This window comes from Carassius auratus, unplaced genomic scaffold, assembly GCF_003368295.1.
Source record: "Carassius auratus strain Wakin unplaced genomic scaffold, ASM336829v1 scaf_tig00029950, whole genome shotgun sequence".
Classification (NCBI taxonomy): domain Eukaryota; kingdom Metazoa; phylum Chordata; class Actinopteri; order Cypriniformes; family Cyprinidae; genus Carassius; species Carassius auratus.
Window position 1 is genome coordinate 15,225 of NW_020525813.1, and position 14,776 is coordinate 30,000.

Below are 14,776 nucleotides of genomic sequence, written 5' to 3' on the forward strand. Positions count from 1 at the left end.
CAGATTGTCATCACTCAATGGCTGGATGTCTAAGTGGTGCCCACAGAATAACATAGGTTTCATAGACAATTGGACGAGCTTTTGGGGCAGACCTGACCTGTTTAAAAGAGATGGTCTTCATTCCTCCTGGGGTGGCGCCACTCTTCTGTCTAGAAATATGGCAAATAGTCTTAGTGTTTATACTTGACTAACTGGGGCCCAGGTCAGGAAGCAGACAGACTGGCTAAACCGACCGTCTGCTAGCTGCCTCCCGTCACAGAGGTCAGTTAATTCTCAGCACATAGAGACTCTTTCACCTAGATATCACACTATAGAGACTGTGTCTGTTCCCCGAACTAGAACATTTGGTTTAACCTGCTAACCCGCACCTTGACGCGAGCGCACTGAACGCTCTTTGTTTGCACGTGTCAAAGTTTATGGATAGATTAAATGAAACAGGACAAAATTAATCTTAATAAAGGTCTAAGCCTCAAGCATCGATGACAGATTGCTGTTTTTCAGTGGAAAGGTTATAAGGAATGTATTTGCTAAATTTGTGTGAGCAGTACACAACAAAATATACAGATTTGTTGTAATAGTGAGTCATAAACATGCACAGCTTTAAATCCTGGTTTAATTAGAAAGGTAAGCGTCCACTGAATAGCGCACTTTTAGTCCAATGAAGCAATAATGTTGTAATATGGATGGTAATTCCTTTGTTTACATTTGTTATTTCTTCAGGGACAGTATTGTTTTTGTCCATTATGATCTCTGGTTTCAAGTATAATTTGTTTAAAGTAATGGTGATTCAAATAACATTATCCAGAGAAGCAAGTGTTAATGATAAATCCCTTCTGATTTTAATATCCATGTGGATAATGAAAAAGATGATATCAATGATCATTATCTAGTCTCATGAATTCAGATACCCGTTGCAAATATGGTAGAACCATCACTTCTACCACAAAAGACTGCTTTTTAAATAATCTTCATGACTTGTCTCAATTCCCCAGCATATCCAATAGACAGGGTTGCTCCTTTATGCTTAAAGAAGATGAAGGAAAACAGTCCAACACAGTGGTATAACGAGCATAATCGTGCCTTAGAGAGAGCAGACTTAGAATGAAGCACAGCTGGAAGTGAACAAAACTAGTGGTATCTCATATTGTATGGAGCGAAAGTACTTCCCTTTATGAACATCTTTACTTCCAAGATCAGTACTATTAGACCAGTAATTTCATGGTTAACAGCAGCTGCATTTTCCCCAAACTTTATGTATTTTATTATGCCAGGTTCTCAACTAAACTCTGAGGGGATTTACATTTACATTATGCATTTGGGAGATGCTGTTATGCAAGTAAATTAACACTGTGTTGAAAACACATTTTTATCAGTTCTAGTCACAAGTTTGGAGTCTTTAAGCTGGAGTCAGAGAGAAGTCTGGAGTCATTTTATTCATTGCTGAAAATAAATTCTCATCCTTAAAAATCATATTTACAGGGTTGTATTTTAAAGACAAAATATGTTCCTGGGATATAACTAAGATTGTATTCAGTAAACTTTGAAGTGTCAGCTTTGTGAACACATGTTGATTATGTATCTAGTCAGAAAGAATCATGAGCAGAAACCTTTTTGTCTTTTCTGTCTCTACGCCAAAAATGGGGGGTGACTGGTAAGGGGTTAAATCTAGTGTATGATTAAAACGATGAGTGGAGCCCGGTGACATTTTACTCGACTCCAAAAGAGTTTATTAGGTCAGTAAACGCAAGTCCTAATGCTTCCTTTGTATTATCAATGTGAATATTAAAATCTCAGACGATTAGCGCTTTATCGACCTAACTCTAACTAAAACTGCTCACTGCTCTGTGTGTGTGTGAGTGTGTTCGTGTGTTCACTGTGTGTGTGTGGGTGTGTGTGTATGTGTGTGTGTTCGTGTGTTCACTGTCTGTGTGTGTGTGTGTGTGTGTGCACTTGGATGGGTTAAATGTAGAGCACATTTATCGCATTGGACTTTTTACTTTCAAATATATTATTAATTTTACATATATTTGATATTCATATTCATAATCTTCTGTAAAACCATGATGTAGCCACTAGATGCCAATCAAATTCTAGATGTAATTAATCACAAATTAATCACATATCAATTTGGTTCAGATGACAAAAAGTTTGTGTATTCCTGCATTATATGTAAATAAGAAGTAATGCAAATTTGTGTGTTTTAATGTGTTTGGAAGACAAAAACCTTTCAAAGACACAGTAATACATGGTTAAATGAGTTATAATGAGTGAAAACTCAAATGTTCATCCGAAGTTGATGCCATGATTTTCTGTGTTTACAGTATAGTGTTTTTTATATTATTTTTTGTTGCTTTATCTGAGTTCATGTTACTGCAATGTACAGTGCTACAATGTACAATATTGAGCAGGCCTATTTGCTTTTTTGGTTGTGTGAAAATGTGCCTCCTGAAAATATGCCTTCTGAATAAACAGTGAAAATCAAAGACTGCAGTGTTTTATATAAAGTAGACTAGTGTGTTCCCGCTGATCTGAAAGTGTATGCATAAGATACAAGTGTGTGTTTGTCATCAGAGTTACACTTTGACAAAGGAATGTTAGGTTTTGATTAGGGGTGCTCCGATCATGATCGTCCGATCGTTAATGCGCATCTCGTCAGTAAAGCCGGTTCTCTAATCAGGGGTTAATTCCATCAGGTGCGTGATTTCACATCGAGCAGCTGTTACTACACAGAGCCGTTGTTAATAGAGAAGATGCGCAAATCCACTTCATTTTCAGCGTTTATTGGCGCATCTTCTCAGTTAACAACGGCTCTGTGTAGTAACGTGTAGTAATGGCTCTTGTGTCATGTTTACTTTTGTGTAGAGTTTTGGCACAATGAGCGAAGTTTTGCAAAATGTGTTTAAGCAATGGGCAAAAACTGTAAACATTAGTCAACTAATTTTGCGTTTATTAATAAACCATTTAAAACATAATTTATGATTACCACAGCAAACCAGTAGTCAGTAGTAAGGATTATAAATATATAAGGGAAAAACATTAAGGAGACTGCATTAACATTTAAATAATACATTGATTAATAATACCATCTGCAGTAGCATGTGCCTGTATGCACATTTCACACGGATTAGACCTACATAATCTGAAAATATTTGTTTTCCATCTGAATTGGTTCATTTGAAAGTAGACATTTTGCTCTCTATAGATATGTTTTCATCTGTAAGGCAAGTTTACACAGAGTTTCACACTTAAGTTCACAGCTGAGTCCACAATATAAGCATAGAGTCTCAACAGACAATGGGATGGGTTGTTAATCTTTAGTTTTCGTTCTTTCGGTCTCGGTTCTGTCCTTCCTTCTCTCCATCCTGCATTGTGTTGTTTCTTTTGTTCAGGGAGTTGTTTTCCAATAAATTCAGTTGTGGCGGTAAGAGGCGTCCGCTGAGAGAGCCACTCTAACACAGCTGAAGAAAGGTCTTCTGGCTCTCTGCTCTCAGTTCTGCTGATCGGAGATCTCCTGAGCCCAAACAAGCAAAGGAACAACTGCTGAGAATGATGACAGAGACCCTTTTAACCGAGCGTTTACAGACACGTTTCAGCAGTAAAGAATAGGATTTAAGTTACGCCTGACGTAATGTGATGCATGTTTCTGTGACGCTTGTTGATGGTGTTGGTTTGGTGTGTTTTGCAGGAACTCCTCGTACTGTATGAAAGTGTCGATGTCGCTCACGGTGTCCGAGAACAACACGGGTCTCTGCTACAACTCCAAGATGAGGTACTTCGAGAAGGCCGAGCTGAGTAAGAGCAAAGACATCTTCTGTCCTGATATCGACGACTACATACAGAGTGGAAAAGAGCCAGAGATCACATGGTACAAGGTACGATCACACGCTGTATTCATCACGGTGCAGACAGATAGTTCAAACCGTGCCATCATTTTCATCTGCATCTCACCTAAAACACTGCCATGCAATTTGTGTTCAAAATTAAAAATATAAGCAGTTAGGCAGAAAGGGACTTCATATCAGGCAAAAACGATGAGATGGAAAGTTTTGTAAATGGATCAGTTTCTGCCACCCATAAGAGAGGTAAAACTGGACTGTGTCAAATTAAACATCTGCCACTCTTTCTAGCTAAACTGAATCGAAGACAGATCATGGCTGTGGACTCTTGTGCAGGACACGTAACTGGATTTAGTCATCATCAGTGTGAACTTCCTCATTCTGTGCAGTTTAATATACGAGTTACAACAGAAAGATGAAACAAACACATGGCATGAGTAACAAATGATTCATTTGATCCTGTTCTTTACTCGTTGATATCAGTCTTCATGCCATGGCCTTAAATAAACTGAGCTAGTCTAGCAAAGAGGTTTCATTTACAACACTTACACTTTTAAATATGTTGTAGGGCTTTTTCTCATCACATGAAAGCAGTGTGTTTAATTAAAATGGTTAAATTGTGTCTGCACTATCATTGACGATTAGAAAACCCTTCGTCTTCGTGAACATTTATTTCTTAGCTGAGATTCGCTCTGGCAAACTTCAGCACAGTTCCTGCATCATCTTCTTGTCTTCTTATGGAATGCTGCCTTGATAATGAACTCATCTGCTCCTTGACGAGGCAGTTAATGAGTGCTAAATAAATGATTGACAGGCGTTGCTTAGGCAACAGTTTACAGATGAAGCTCTAGCTGTTGTCAAAACACTGTCAAGGATGAAATCTGTAGTGCTGCAGTCTGTTGACAGCATTGAAAGCCGTCCACTTGATTTATTAACGTGTCCTTCCAATGAAATGTGTTGGGAGCCACATTAAACTGTCTGTTTATGGATGCAGGAATGCCGGCCGAAACAGTGGAGACAGAGCATTGTCAGGAAGGTGGATGTGCTCTCCATCAAAGACGTACGGGAAGACGATATCGGGAATTACACCTGTGAATTACAGTTTGGGAGTTTTGTGGTGAGGAGGACCACTGCTCTGTCCGTCACAGGTAAGATGAGCTCTTCTAAACCAGGTGTGGAGGTGTTTCCTGAAGAGTTTAGCTTCATCCCTCACTAAACAGCTCAACCAGATAGTCCAGGTCTTCAGGATGTCTACAAACTCCCAGACAGGAACGAGGCCATTCGGGAGCTAAGTTTGTCATGTTAAACATCTTCTGGTGTGGATCTGATCTGTAGTGTTTTCGGTGGATTTCGTGTGTGTGTTTCCGTGGACAGTGTTACATCTGTAAATGCTGCCACGATCTTCATTTAGATATTCAAGGTGCTGTACACAGGATTGACACCGAGTGGGTGAACTACGAATTGCAGTCCAAATTCAAAATATTGGAGAGGGTTTTTGTTCACCCTCCTCCTCCTCAGACTTGACGCACACGCAGGTTGCCAGATTGATGACACCAACGGGAACTAGCACACTTGACAAATGAAATGAAATATGTTGTGTTTTCTCAACTGGCAACCCGGGGTGCTGAAATAGAATTGGGTGAACTGGCAGAGGGCTGGTTTTACAAACCAAACAAACTAGGGGTGCTCCGATCACAATCGGCTGATCGTTAATGTGCATCTCGTCAGTAAAGCCGGTTCTCTAATCAGCGGTTAATTCCATCAGGTGCTGATTTCACATAGAGCAGCTGTTACTACACAGAGCCGTTGTTAACTGAGAAGATGCACCAATAAACGCTGAAAATGAAGTGGATTTGCGCATCTTCTCTATTAACAACGGCTCTGTGTAGTGACAGCTGCTCTATGTGAAATCATTCAGTTCATGCTTATGAATTTGAATTAAACTGGTATGCAGGAAGTTGAATTGTAATTGTAATTCAAGATAATTCAGCACAGGTAATGTATTCTGAGAAAAAGAGTGAGCAGTCACACACACACACGCACGCACGCATGCACACACACACACACACACACACACACACACAGTTTTAAGGTGCTTTACCGACAGGACAGCTATTTTTGCATTCATATTGCTAAAGTTTTTGCAGTGCAAACATTGCAAAATGAGAATAGCAGAACATAAACATAAATTAAGAAAGAAAAAAAAAATTGACAAAGAAATGTAGTCCGGATAACAGTAACAAATTTAATAAAATAAAATTAGAAGTAGAGTAATCCAGTGATAATCCTAATAGATAGTTCTGGAGTCGATCCTCGCTGTGTCTCAGATTGGGACACACACACACACACACACACACACACACACACACACACACACACATTACAGCAGGTGTGTTAGACTGGGACTGGAGATGTCCTGATGTTGTGTAGTGATGCAAAGTCTGATTCATTTCTGTCAACCGATTCTTTTTGGACGGATCGGCTCATTGAACCGGTTCCAGAAGCAGATTCAGCGGTTCCTGACGTCATCAAAGCAATAATGTCTCTACGCATTTCTTTTCTAACAAATAAAGTGCAAGGTTTTATCAATGAAAAATTCTAATAAGTCATTTGTGTCAAAACTTATTGAAACAAAAAATTGTATAAAAAAACTAAAGTTATTTGTGTGAAAGCATATTGCTGATTATTGCTATATAATTCAGTGGTCACCGTTTCATTCGCATGTCCTTTGTCAGATATGACTGACCAATATTGACCAGTCTACAACTTGGATAAGATTCCTACAAGTTTCACACCTATAGAACACTTTACAGACATTGATGCACAAGCGCGGATATGTTCCACATGTCTACAGTATAAAGTATTATTAATAACAGTCCTAATAATCATGTTTCCAGTGTGCACCTCAGATCAGTATGATCCGCTCACACCGCTCACTCGAGTCCTCGGTCATCCTCTGCAAACTTTGACTGTTGGATCAACCGGCTCAGTCGGCTCTTTTTGAGTTGGACGTGCTACTTCGGCTGTGTGTCCTGCATCATCAACCCAGAACTAAAGTTCAGTTCAATTGGTGAACCGGCTCGACCGGCTCCAGAACCGAACATCAGTAATATTGAGTCTCTCTACTCTCTACCTGCTCGAGAGTCTGTGTTTTATCAGAGAGATGATCGTGTGTCCGTGTGTTTGGAGGATCTGATATCATTGACCTTTACTTTATCTGTTTGTATTTCCAAATGAGTGATGTAATTATGCTTTAATTTGCTTGAGCTGTTCAAGTCTAGTCAACTTTATTTATATAGCGCTTTAAACAAAATACATTGCGTCAAAGCAACTGAACAACATTCATAAGGAAAACAGTGTGTCAGTAATGCAACATGATAATTAAAGACAGTTTTAACACTCTTTTCCTCAGGATTGTATAACATATTAAAGATGACGGGTTCGTGTCCGTCAATCCTTCTTCTGTGGGTTTTTCTGAGCTGATGCGGAGTGTCTCCCTCGTTGTGTTTGTACTCTTGCAGTTTCTAATGATTGACTGTCATGTGCTCTTCTGTGAGCTGTCAGTTACTCAGACCGCGTCTCATTTTATGCAGCCCTGTTGGAAGTTAAAAAACTCATTACTATGTGACTAAAACAGGAGAAATGAGGCGGAGTGGGTGCCGGCACATCATGTACGGTTTCTGTATGCCATAGAACAGTCTTCTGTAGAACAGTCCAGTTCCATCTTACACGAGCGAGCAGATCCTCTGGATTCAGTTCCCACTGTTCACCAAACAGCCAGATGCAGCTTATTAAAATGCATCACTTATAGAAATGGTTTATCTGCTTCCTATAGGACATCAGCGTAAGACCCTCGTCCCGATGCCCGACTAATGAAAACAGATGATTATACTTATTGAATTTGTGTCATGGATTTGGCTCTTGGGCTTCTCAGAGTAAGTGCTTGAAAACATGTTCCCGAATGGGAGGGTAAAGATAGATTTATTTTTCTTTTATGGAAAGAGATGGAAGTCTTTAGGGCTATGATGAATTCCCTCTGGATCTTCATAAAAAACTCATATTAATTCCAGCTCAAGACTCCATCGCAACTGTATTGTACACCATGTATTCAATAGGTACAAAGATAAAAGATTTGTAACTATCTGCTAGCGTAATTCTGATGTTAGAACATGCATGTGTGTTTGTTAGTGTCTGATGTGTTATAACCGTGTGGCGTTTACGTCTCTGTCGCTCCCCTCCGCTCGGCTGAGTCCGGCTGTGGCTCTTCCTTTGGAACAATTTTATTTTGTGGAGAAGAAATACAAATGTTCAAGTTGTATAAGTAACAGCTTTTGATTCTACATGATTCATTTAATCACTAAAGTTCAATTCTGCTAGAAATGTAGCTTTGCTTCATGTGCTTTGAATCCTGTAGCATCTGTGATATATTTTTTATTTTTTTGCAGTGGTAATATAGTTTTGGCATTATTTTATAATGCATTAGGAACTGCCGGGGTTAATATTGGGCTTTGCTAGAGAAGAATGGATCCAGGAGCAGCTCCATCCTGCGGTTTTGAGAGGATTCTCCTCAGATGGGTCATTATATAACAGTGATGTCTCATCGTGAGCAGGTGGACATCTAAACACACAGCGTTCAGTTCTACTGATTATCATATAAAAGGTAAAGAATTATTCTCTTAATTGAGTGTAATGAAGGTGTGCAGAAGTTGTGAAGAAGCACAGCTCTGCTGTCCTTTATGACGGTGTGTTTAGATCTGTTTTCCTAAAGGAAACCTGCTGAAGTATTTGAGTGTGTTTGTGCAGCTGGAGCGGACACTTATTTCCCCGTCCTCTTTCTCTCCAGGAACAGTAAAGCTCATCCCACATAAAAATCAATATTTAATGTCAACATTTTATTATATATTTTTTCTCCTGTGCTTGTCTAATATGAGCTCAGATGAGGCTTGTGTGTGATGTTGGTGTATGTTGTGTTGTCTGTGGTGCTCCACGTCACCTGTCAGATCTGTCACTCAAACTGCTGTCGTCGTGGCAACAGAGTGGAAAATAATGAGAGAGATTTCCACCTTATGCTTCCTGTACTGCCATATTACACATGAGAGAGAGAGAGAGATGGAGGAATAGAGAGAGGGATGAAGAGAACAGCTGCAGCAGAAAGAGTGAGAAAAATAAAAGAATGAATGCTTGATGCAGAGAGAAGGAAAATATGTCTTAAGTGGAAAGAGAACAGAGAGAGAGAGAGAGAGAGTATTCAGGATGATGGACGAGCATGTGATCAATGCCAGAGATCTGTCATATGGCTCATTTTCATAAACACATTACTGATGGAGACGCTCGTCCAGCGGCCGCTCTCTTTACAGGGTTAAACGGCAGACGACACTCTTTATAAATTACACCACTCCACATCTCTCTCTGTCTCATCAGTGCGTTCACATGAAGCTGTAGTTGAGCTCTGTGACACAATGTGACGCTGCCGGAGCCAGTCTCTAGCTGAATAACATGTAGACACACTGAGCAATCACATGAACAACAAATATGATTGGTTTCAGTTTCACTAAATATTTATGATTTTTAATATTGCCATGTGACTTCTTGCTTATTTAGGATCTTCTAAAACTGACACACAAGCTCATACTGAAGGGAAACTAGAAGAGAAGTTTAGTCTGGTGTGCAGCGTCCGTTGTCCTGATGTGTATCAGGGGTTTGTGATGAGGAAGCACTTTTCCTCTAAGCTCAGAGTAGTTTTAAATAAATGAGTGGCGAGGAGGAGAATGTCTAATGTGGTTATATTTAGAAGTCATTAGTGAGGCCTGTTTTTAAAGTGTTCTTTATTAATTACACCGGATCCTCCGTCTTGCTGGAGTGTGAGTGAGATGAGAGCCATATTCAGGTCAGAGAGATCCAAGCATGGACTAACACATGATACTGATGCTCTGGTTATAAGGACTCAGTTCAAACCCAGTGAGCGATCTTCAGGACCTCCACAGGGAGAACCATCCTTAATGTGCGGCTTTACACCCCTTTCATTCTAAAGCACCCATACACAGTCAAACAAATAATTAACCAGATATCATTTTTTATATTTTTTATAGTAGCAGGTACAGGACTGTAATAAATTAAAACTTCCTAATTACAGAAAGGAGGCGGCGGGAACCAGCAGACAATCAAATCAAAACAAAACAGCGCAGCACTCCCTCACGGCCGACTGCCGCGCACAAACAAAATCAAAACACAAACTTAAATCCTGGTCCTCTCTTGTCCGTCACTGTCGTCGCTCTGGTTTTCTATCCCTCCATCTCCTCCGTGGGACTCGAGACCGGTGGGTGGAGCAGGTGTCGCTCGTCTCCAATCACTCCACCTGCCTCGCTCCTGTTCACACGTCTCTCGGCCCCGCCCACTCGCCACAAGGACACTAAAGTTAATTTATGTAAATGAGGAGAGCAAAATAAAGTAAACTGTGGCATGGTATACCCCAAAATTTGTCATGCAGTAGATTCCCTGTAAAACTGATACAAATTTGGGATTTGGCATGTTTTGCTGAAGTGTTATCTGACATCATCAAGAGGAGTTTGTTCTGACACAGTTTAACCCTGAGTTCTTGTCATATTTTGTTGCCATTTTTTAAACTATAGGAAATAAACTTTGATAATGTGTGAAATGTTGAAGGTGTCTGAAAACATTTTGGCTAGACTGATACAGAATTCCCTCCAAAACAGGTTGTTTTCCCAGTCAGAATCCTGGTATGTCAGTGTTCTGTTTGTAGACAGTGTGAGTACAATGTTAATTTACCGTAGAGTCTGCTGGTCACACAAAGACACTCCCTGCTCCCCAGCAGCTCATCCGTGCGTCCTGTAGCAGCACTCAAGACATATTTTGTTAGTTCTGCTAGCCCATGTGCAACTTGTGAGTGACCATGTTTTTCTCTATTGTACTAATAAGCACTGATGGATGGAGCAAGAGTTTAAACAGAAGAGCAGAAATATGCTGTGATACGCAGAGACACCTCACAGTCCGCATCAGGCGTGTTTACGAGTCCATGTCAAGTTTACTCAAGTGCACCTTGAGTCCAATCTGCAGACTTGAGTTTCCATCTCTGGTTGGCAGAACAGAGTCCAGGATTGTGCTGAGCAGCTGAGGGTTTTCAGCAGGGAACCCTGTGCATGTCATCTGTTTGAAGCTGATGGTCTTCCTTCCTCCTTTCCATCCGTGTCTCCTTTGTCCTGAAGTGCTTAAGCTTATTAAATCATGTATCATGTGGTTACAGTATGAGACTGCGTATGACTGCTCTCCATTGCTCTCTCTCTCTCTCTATTGTTTTTTAATCCTCCTCTCACAGAAAGCACTCGGAGCATGTCTTAAAATTGAGTCAGTGAATAAAAGGCCATTTGACATGTTTTCTTCATTCTAGCTACACTTTCATTGCTGAGTGAAATGAATATCTAACTAACAGTCCTCCAAAGAAGGGGAGCTACGGGACACATGAATGTCTTTCCTTCCATTCAGCACTTAATGGCTGTTAATATTTTCCCTTCTCTGTATGAATCATAATCTGAGAGTGTGAGCTTGTGTAGAGGCTTCCATTAGTTACCATTCAATGTCCTTTAAAAAGAGCTTTCAGGACACTGAGGATAGCTGTGATTGGGGTGGAGTTAAAGACAGGGTGTGGCCAAAGAGTGGGTGTGGTGTAGAGGTGTGGTCAGAGAGTGGGTGTGGTGTTAGAGGTGTGGTCAGAGAGTGGGTGTGGTGTTAGAGGTGTGGTCAGATAGTGGGTGTGGTGTTAGAGGTGTGGTTCTCAGAGTACGTGTGGTCAAAGAGTGGGTGTGGTGTAGAGGTGTGGTCAGAGAGTGGGTGTGGTGTTAGAGGGGTGGTCGGAGAGTGGGTGTGGTCAGAGAGTGGGTGTGGTGTTAGAGGTGCGGTCGGAGAGTGGGTGTGGTGTTAGAGGTGCGGTCGGAGAGTGAGTGTGGTGTTAGAGGGGTGGTCGGAGAGTGGGTGTGGTCAGAGAGTGGGTGTGGTGTTAGAGGTGTGGTCAGAGAGTGGGTGTGGTGTTAGAGGGCGGTCAGAGAGTGGGTGTGGTGTTAGAGGTGCGGTCGGAGAGTGAGTGTGGTGTTAGAGGTGCGGTCGGAGAGTGGGTGTGGTGTAGAGGTGTGGTCGGAGAGTGGGTGTGGTGTAGAGGGGTGGTCGGAGAGTGGGTGTGGTGTTAGAGGTGCGGTCGGAGAGTGGGTGTGGTGTTAGAGGTGCGGTCGGAGAGTGAGTGTGGTGTAGAGGTGTGGTCAGAGAGTGGGTGTGGTGTTAGAGGTGCGGTCGGAGAGTGGGTGTGGTGTTAGAGGTGCGGTCGGAGAGTGAGTGTGGTGTTAGAGGTGCGGTCGGAGAGTGGGTGTGGTGTAGAGGTGCGGTCGGAGAGTGGGTGTGGTGTTAGAGGTGCGGTCGGAGAGTGGGTGTGGTGTTAGAGGTGCGGTCGGAGAGTGGGTGTGGTGTAGAGGTGCGGTCGGAGAGTGGGTGTGGTGTAGAGGTGCGGTCAGAGAGTGGGTGTGGTGTAGAGGTGCGGTCAGAGAGTGGTGTGGTGTAGAGGTGTGGTCAGAGAGTGGGTGTGGTGTTAGAGGTGCGGTCGGAGAGTGGGTGTGGTGTTAGAGGTGCGGTCGGAGAGTGAGTGTGGTGTTAGAGGTGCGGTCGGAGAGTGGGTGTGGTGTAGAGGTGTGGTCGGAGAGTGGGTGTGGTGTAGAGGGGTGGTCGGAGAGTGGGTGTGGTGTAGAGGGGTGGTCGGAGAGTGGGTGTGGTGTTAGAGGGGTGGTCGGACAGTGGGTGTGGTGTTAGAGGTGTGGTCGGAGAGTGGGTGTGGTGTAGAGGTGTGGTCAGAGAGTGGGTGTGGTGTAGAGGTGTGGTCAGAGAGTGGGTGTGGTGTTAGAGATGTGGTCAGAGAGTGCAATCTCATTGCAGTCAGCATTAGATTATGAGTGTTCAAGTGCAATTATTTTGCTCAGCACGTGTGTTCATACTCCTGTATAGAATATATTTATTGTTTCCATTTCATTCTCTCTCTCTCTCTCTCTCTCCTCTAATGATAAGTGCTAATGGATTAGTGTAAATGTCAGCTTTCTCATGAATTAATACATCTGGGATCTGTGACGACGATCATACTTTATTAATTAATGTGACACTCTGGCAAATTATCACTCAGTTTGTGTCTCAACGTTCAGAGTGTTAAACTGCTTGTTAATGAAATCCACAAACACTTTGCTCTTTAACCACAGTTTTTCTTCCTTTTTTAGCTTCATGTTAGGAATCATTCAGGATTTCTGTCTTGAAATTCTCCTCTTATGCCGAGTTGCCAAACTGCATGATTTTCAAAGTCGTCAGATCACCATTGTTTTCATACTTTACACTTCACACACTTGTGTTCACATTCAAGGATGGACATTGCATGACTTTACAGTAGGAAGAATCTTCGACAACTCGATCTGCTCCACAAACTACATTCCAAAACCAAACGCACACGAGAAGTGATGATAATGCAATATCATGTAAACCCCTCCCCAAACGTCCCGCTGCCCTGTATTTTGCTCTCTCGTTGGCCGGCATCTGGCATATTTATTTTTTCAAGGTGTTGGTTTGTTCATTCGGTACATTGTTGAATAAAGAGTCTAACGTGAGAGAAGAAGGGATGTGCTTTATTTTTCTGCTCTAGCTCAAGACGGAGTAAGTGGCTCTCAGACAGAGCTGGAGTCTCAGACTGCAAGTGAACACATCATCCTGTTATAATTGAACACTTTTCTGTGGTTTTAATAGCACATTGTTTCAATGTGAGAGACCGAGGTCTTCTTAGGACAAGTCAAATTTGTAAAAAAACAATGCACCAACCTGTAAAGCCCCACTCAAGTTTCATAGCATACTGCAGGTGAGGAAAGGTCAGGACTGTTCACGTTTGTATGGACTGTGAGTGACTGCATGAATAATTCAGGCTCGAGCCTCGTCATGTGCCATACACGTCTGGTCAAACAGAGGGTCAGATCACAGCCCTTTACACAAGCCCAAAGTGATCCACAGGCCTGTTTCTGTCTCTTAATGGGAGCAGCGGGTTACATTAGACATAATCATTTCTGTGTGGTGTCTCTGACCCCAGCAGCCTGTAATGTGCCCCTTCTCGTCCCCTCGGTCACATGACAGCTGCCAGATCCTCCCGTTCCTCCTGCTCTCATGTGCTCCTGACCTCTGACCTGTTCGGTCATATACAAGCACCCCTGCCCTTGTGTTTTTATTGGACTCATTTGAGTCTGTAAGAGTCTGTAAATGTCTTCTAAATACCAAAACATGCCAATGTCTATCAGAGTAGACGTTCATGACAGACGTACTGTATGGTGCTACAGGTGTAAATTAGCAATGTTGCTATAATCCAGTATGTTTACATTTTGTATTTTAAGCTTATGTTCATGAACATGTTTTGTTCCTATCTGAAAGATTTGATTATGAGCTGGTCTGTTGCTGTGGGATATCAGCAGATGATTCATTACAATGCTAAAACAGGTAATTTGATTTATTATTTTTTCTCCAGATTCAGATGTTCTGGATGTTTGGTGAATATCGCTAAAGGAAAACGTGTTAGAGGGACAAACCTTACAATCAATCGTTTGTTCAGATGCAGAGTAGCATTGATTCGTATCTGAATTTGTGTTTGTGGCAGACAGTAGCACGTGCTGCTTTTCTCATTCTGCTTGTGCTTCTCATTGTGCAAATGAGACTCAGCTGGAAACCTCTTGCTTTCTTCAGTTTGTTTCCCCTTAACAGCTACATAATTAGCCACTAGCTAGGTAAATGCCGTAGATGCCAGATACAGTATGTGATTCCTCCTCCGCCTCATCTTTAGATCATCTCAGTGGATTTGAGCATGTTTAGCACATGTTGTGTGTATGGATGACTTTCTCATGCTCATGTGAAACATTGTCTCATTA

The 14,776-nt window shown here is 41.9% G+C and overlaps 1 protein-coding gene across 1 annotated transcript in view; it reads left to right on the plus strand.

Annotated features, from left to right (window-relative positions):
* The window catches only part of LOC113079966 (interleukin-1 receptor accessory protein-like 1-B), a 131,083-nt gene that overhangs the window by 13,120 nt on the left and 103,187 nt on the right, over nt 1-14,776 (plus strand). The window contains exons 5-6 of the mRNA XM_026252211.1: nt 3,686-3,872; nt 4,831-4,984. Coding sequence (XP_026107996.1) covers nt 3,686-3,872; nt 4,831-4,984 — 341 coding nt within the window. The remainder of the gene's footprint in view (nt 1-3,685; nt 3,873-4,830; nt 4,985-14,776) is intronic.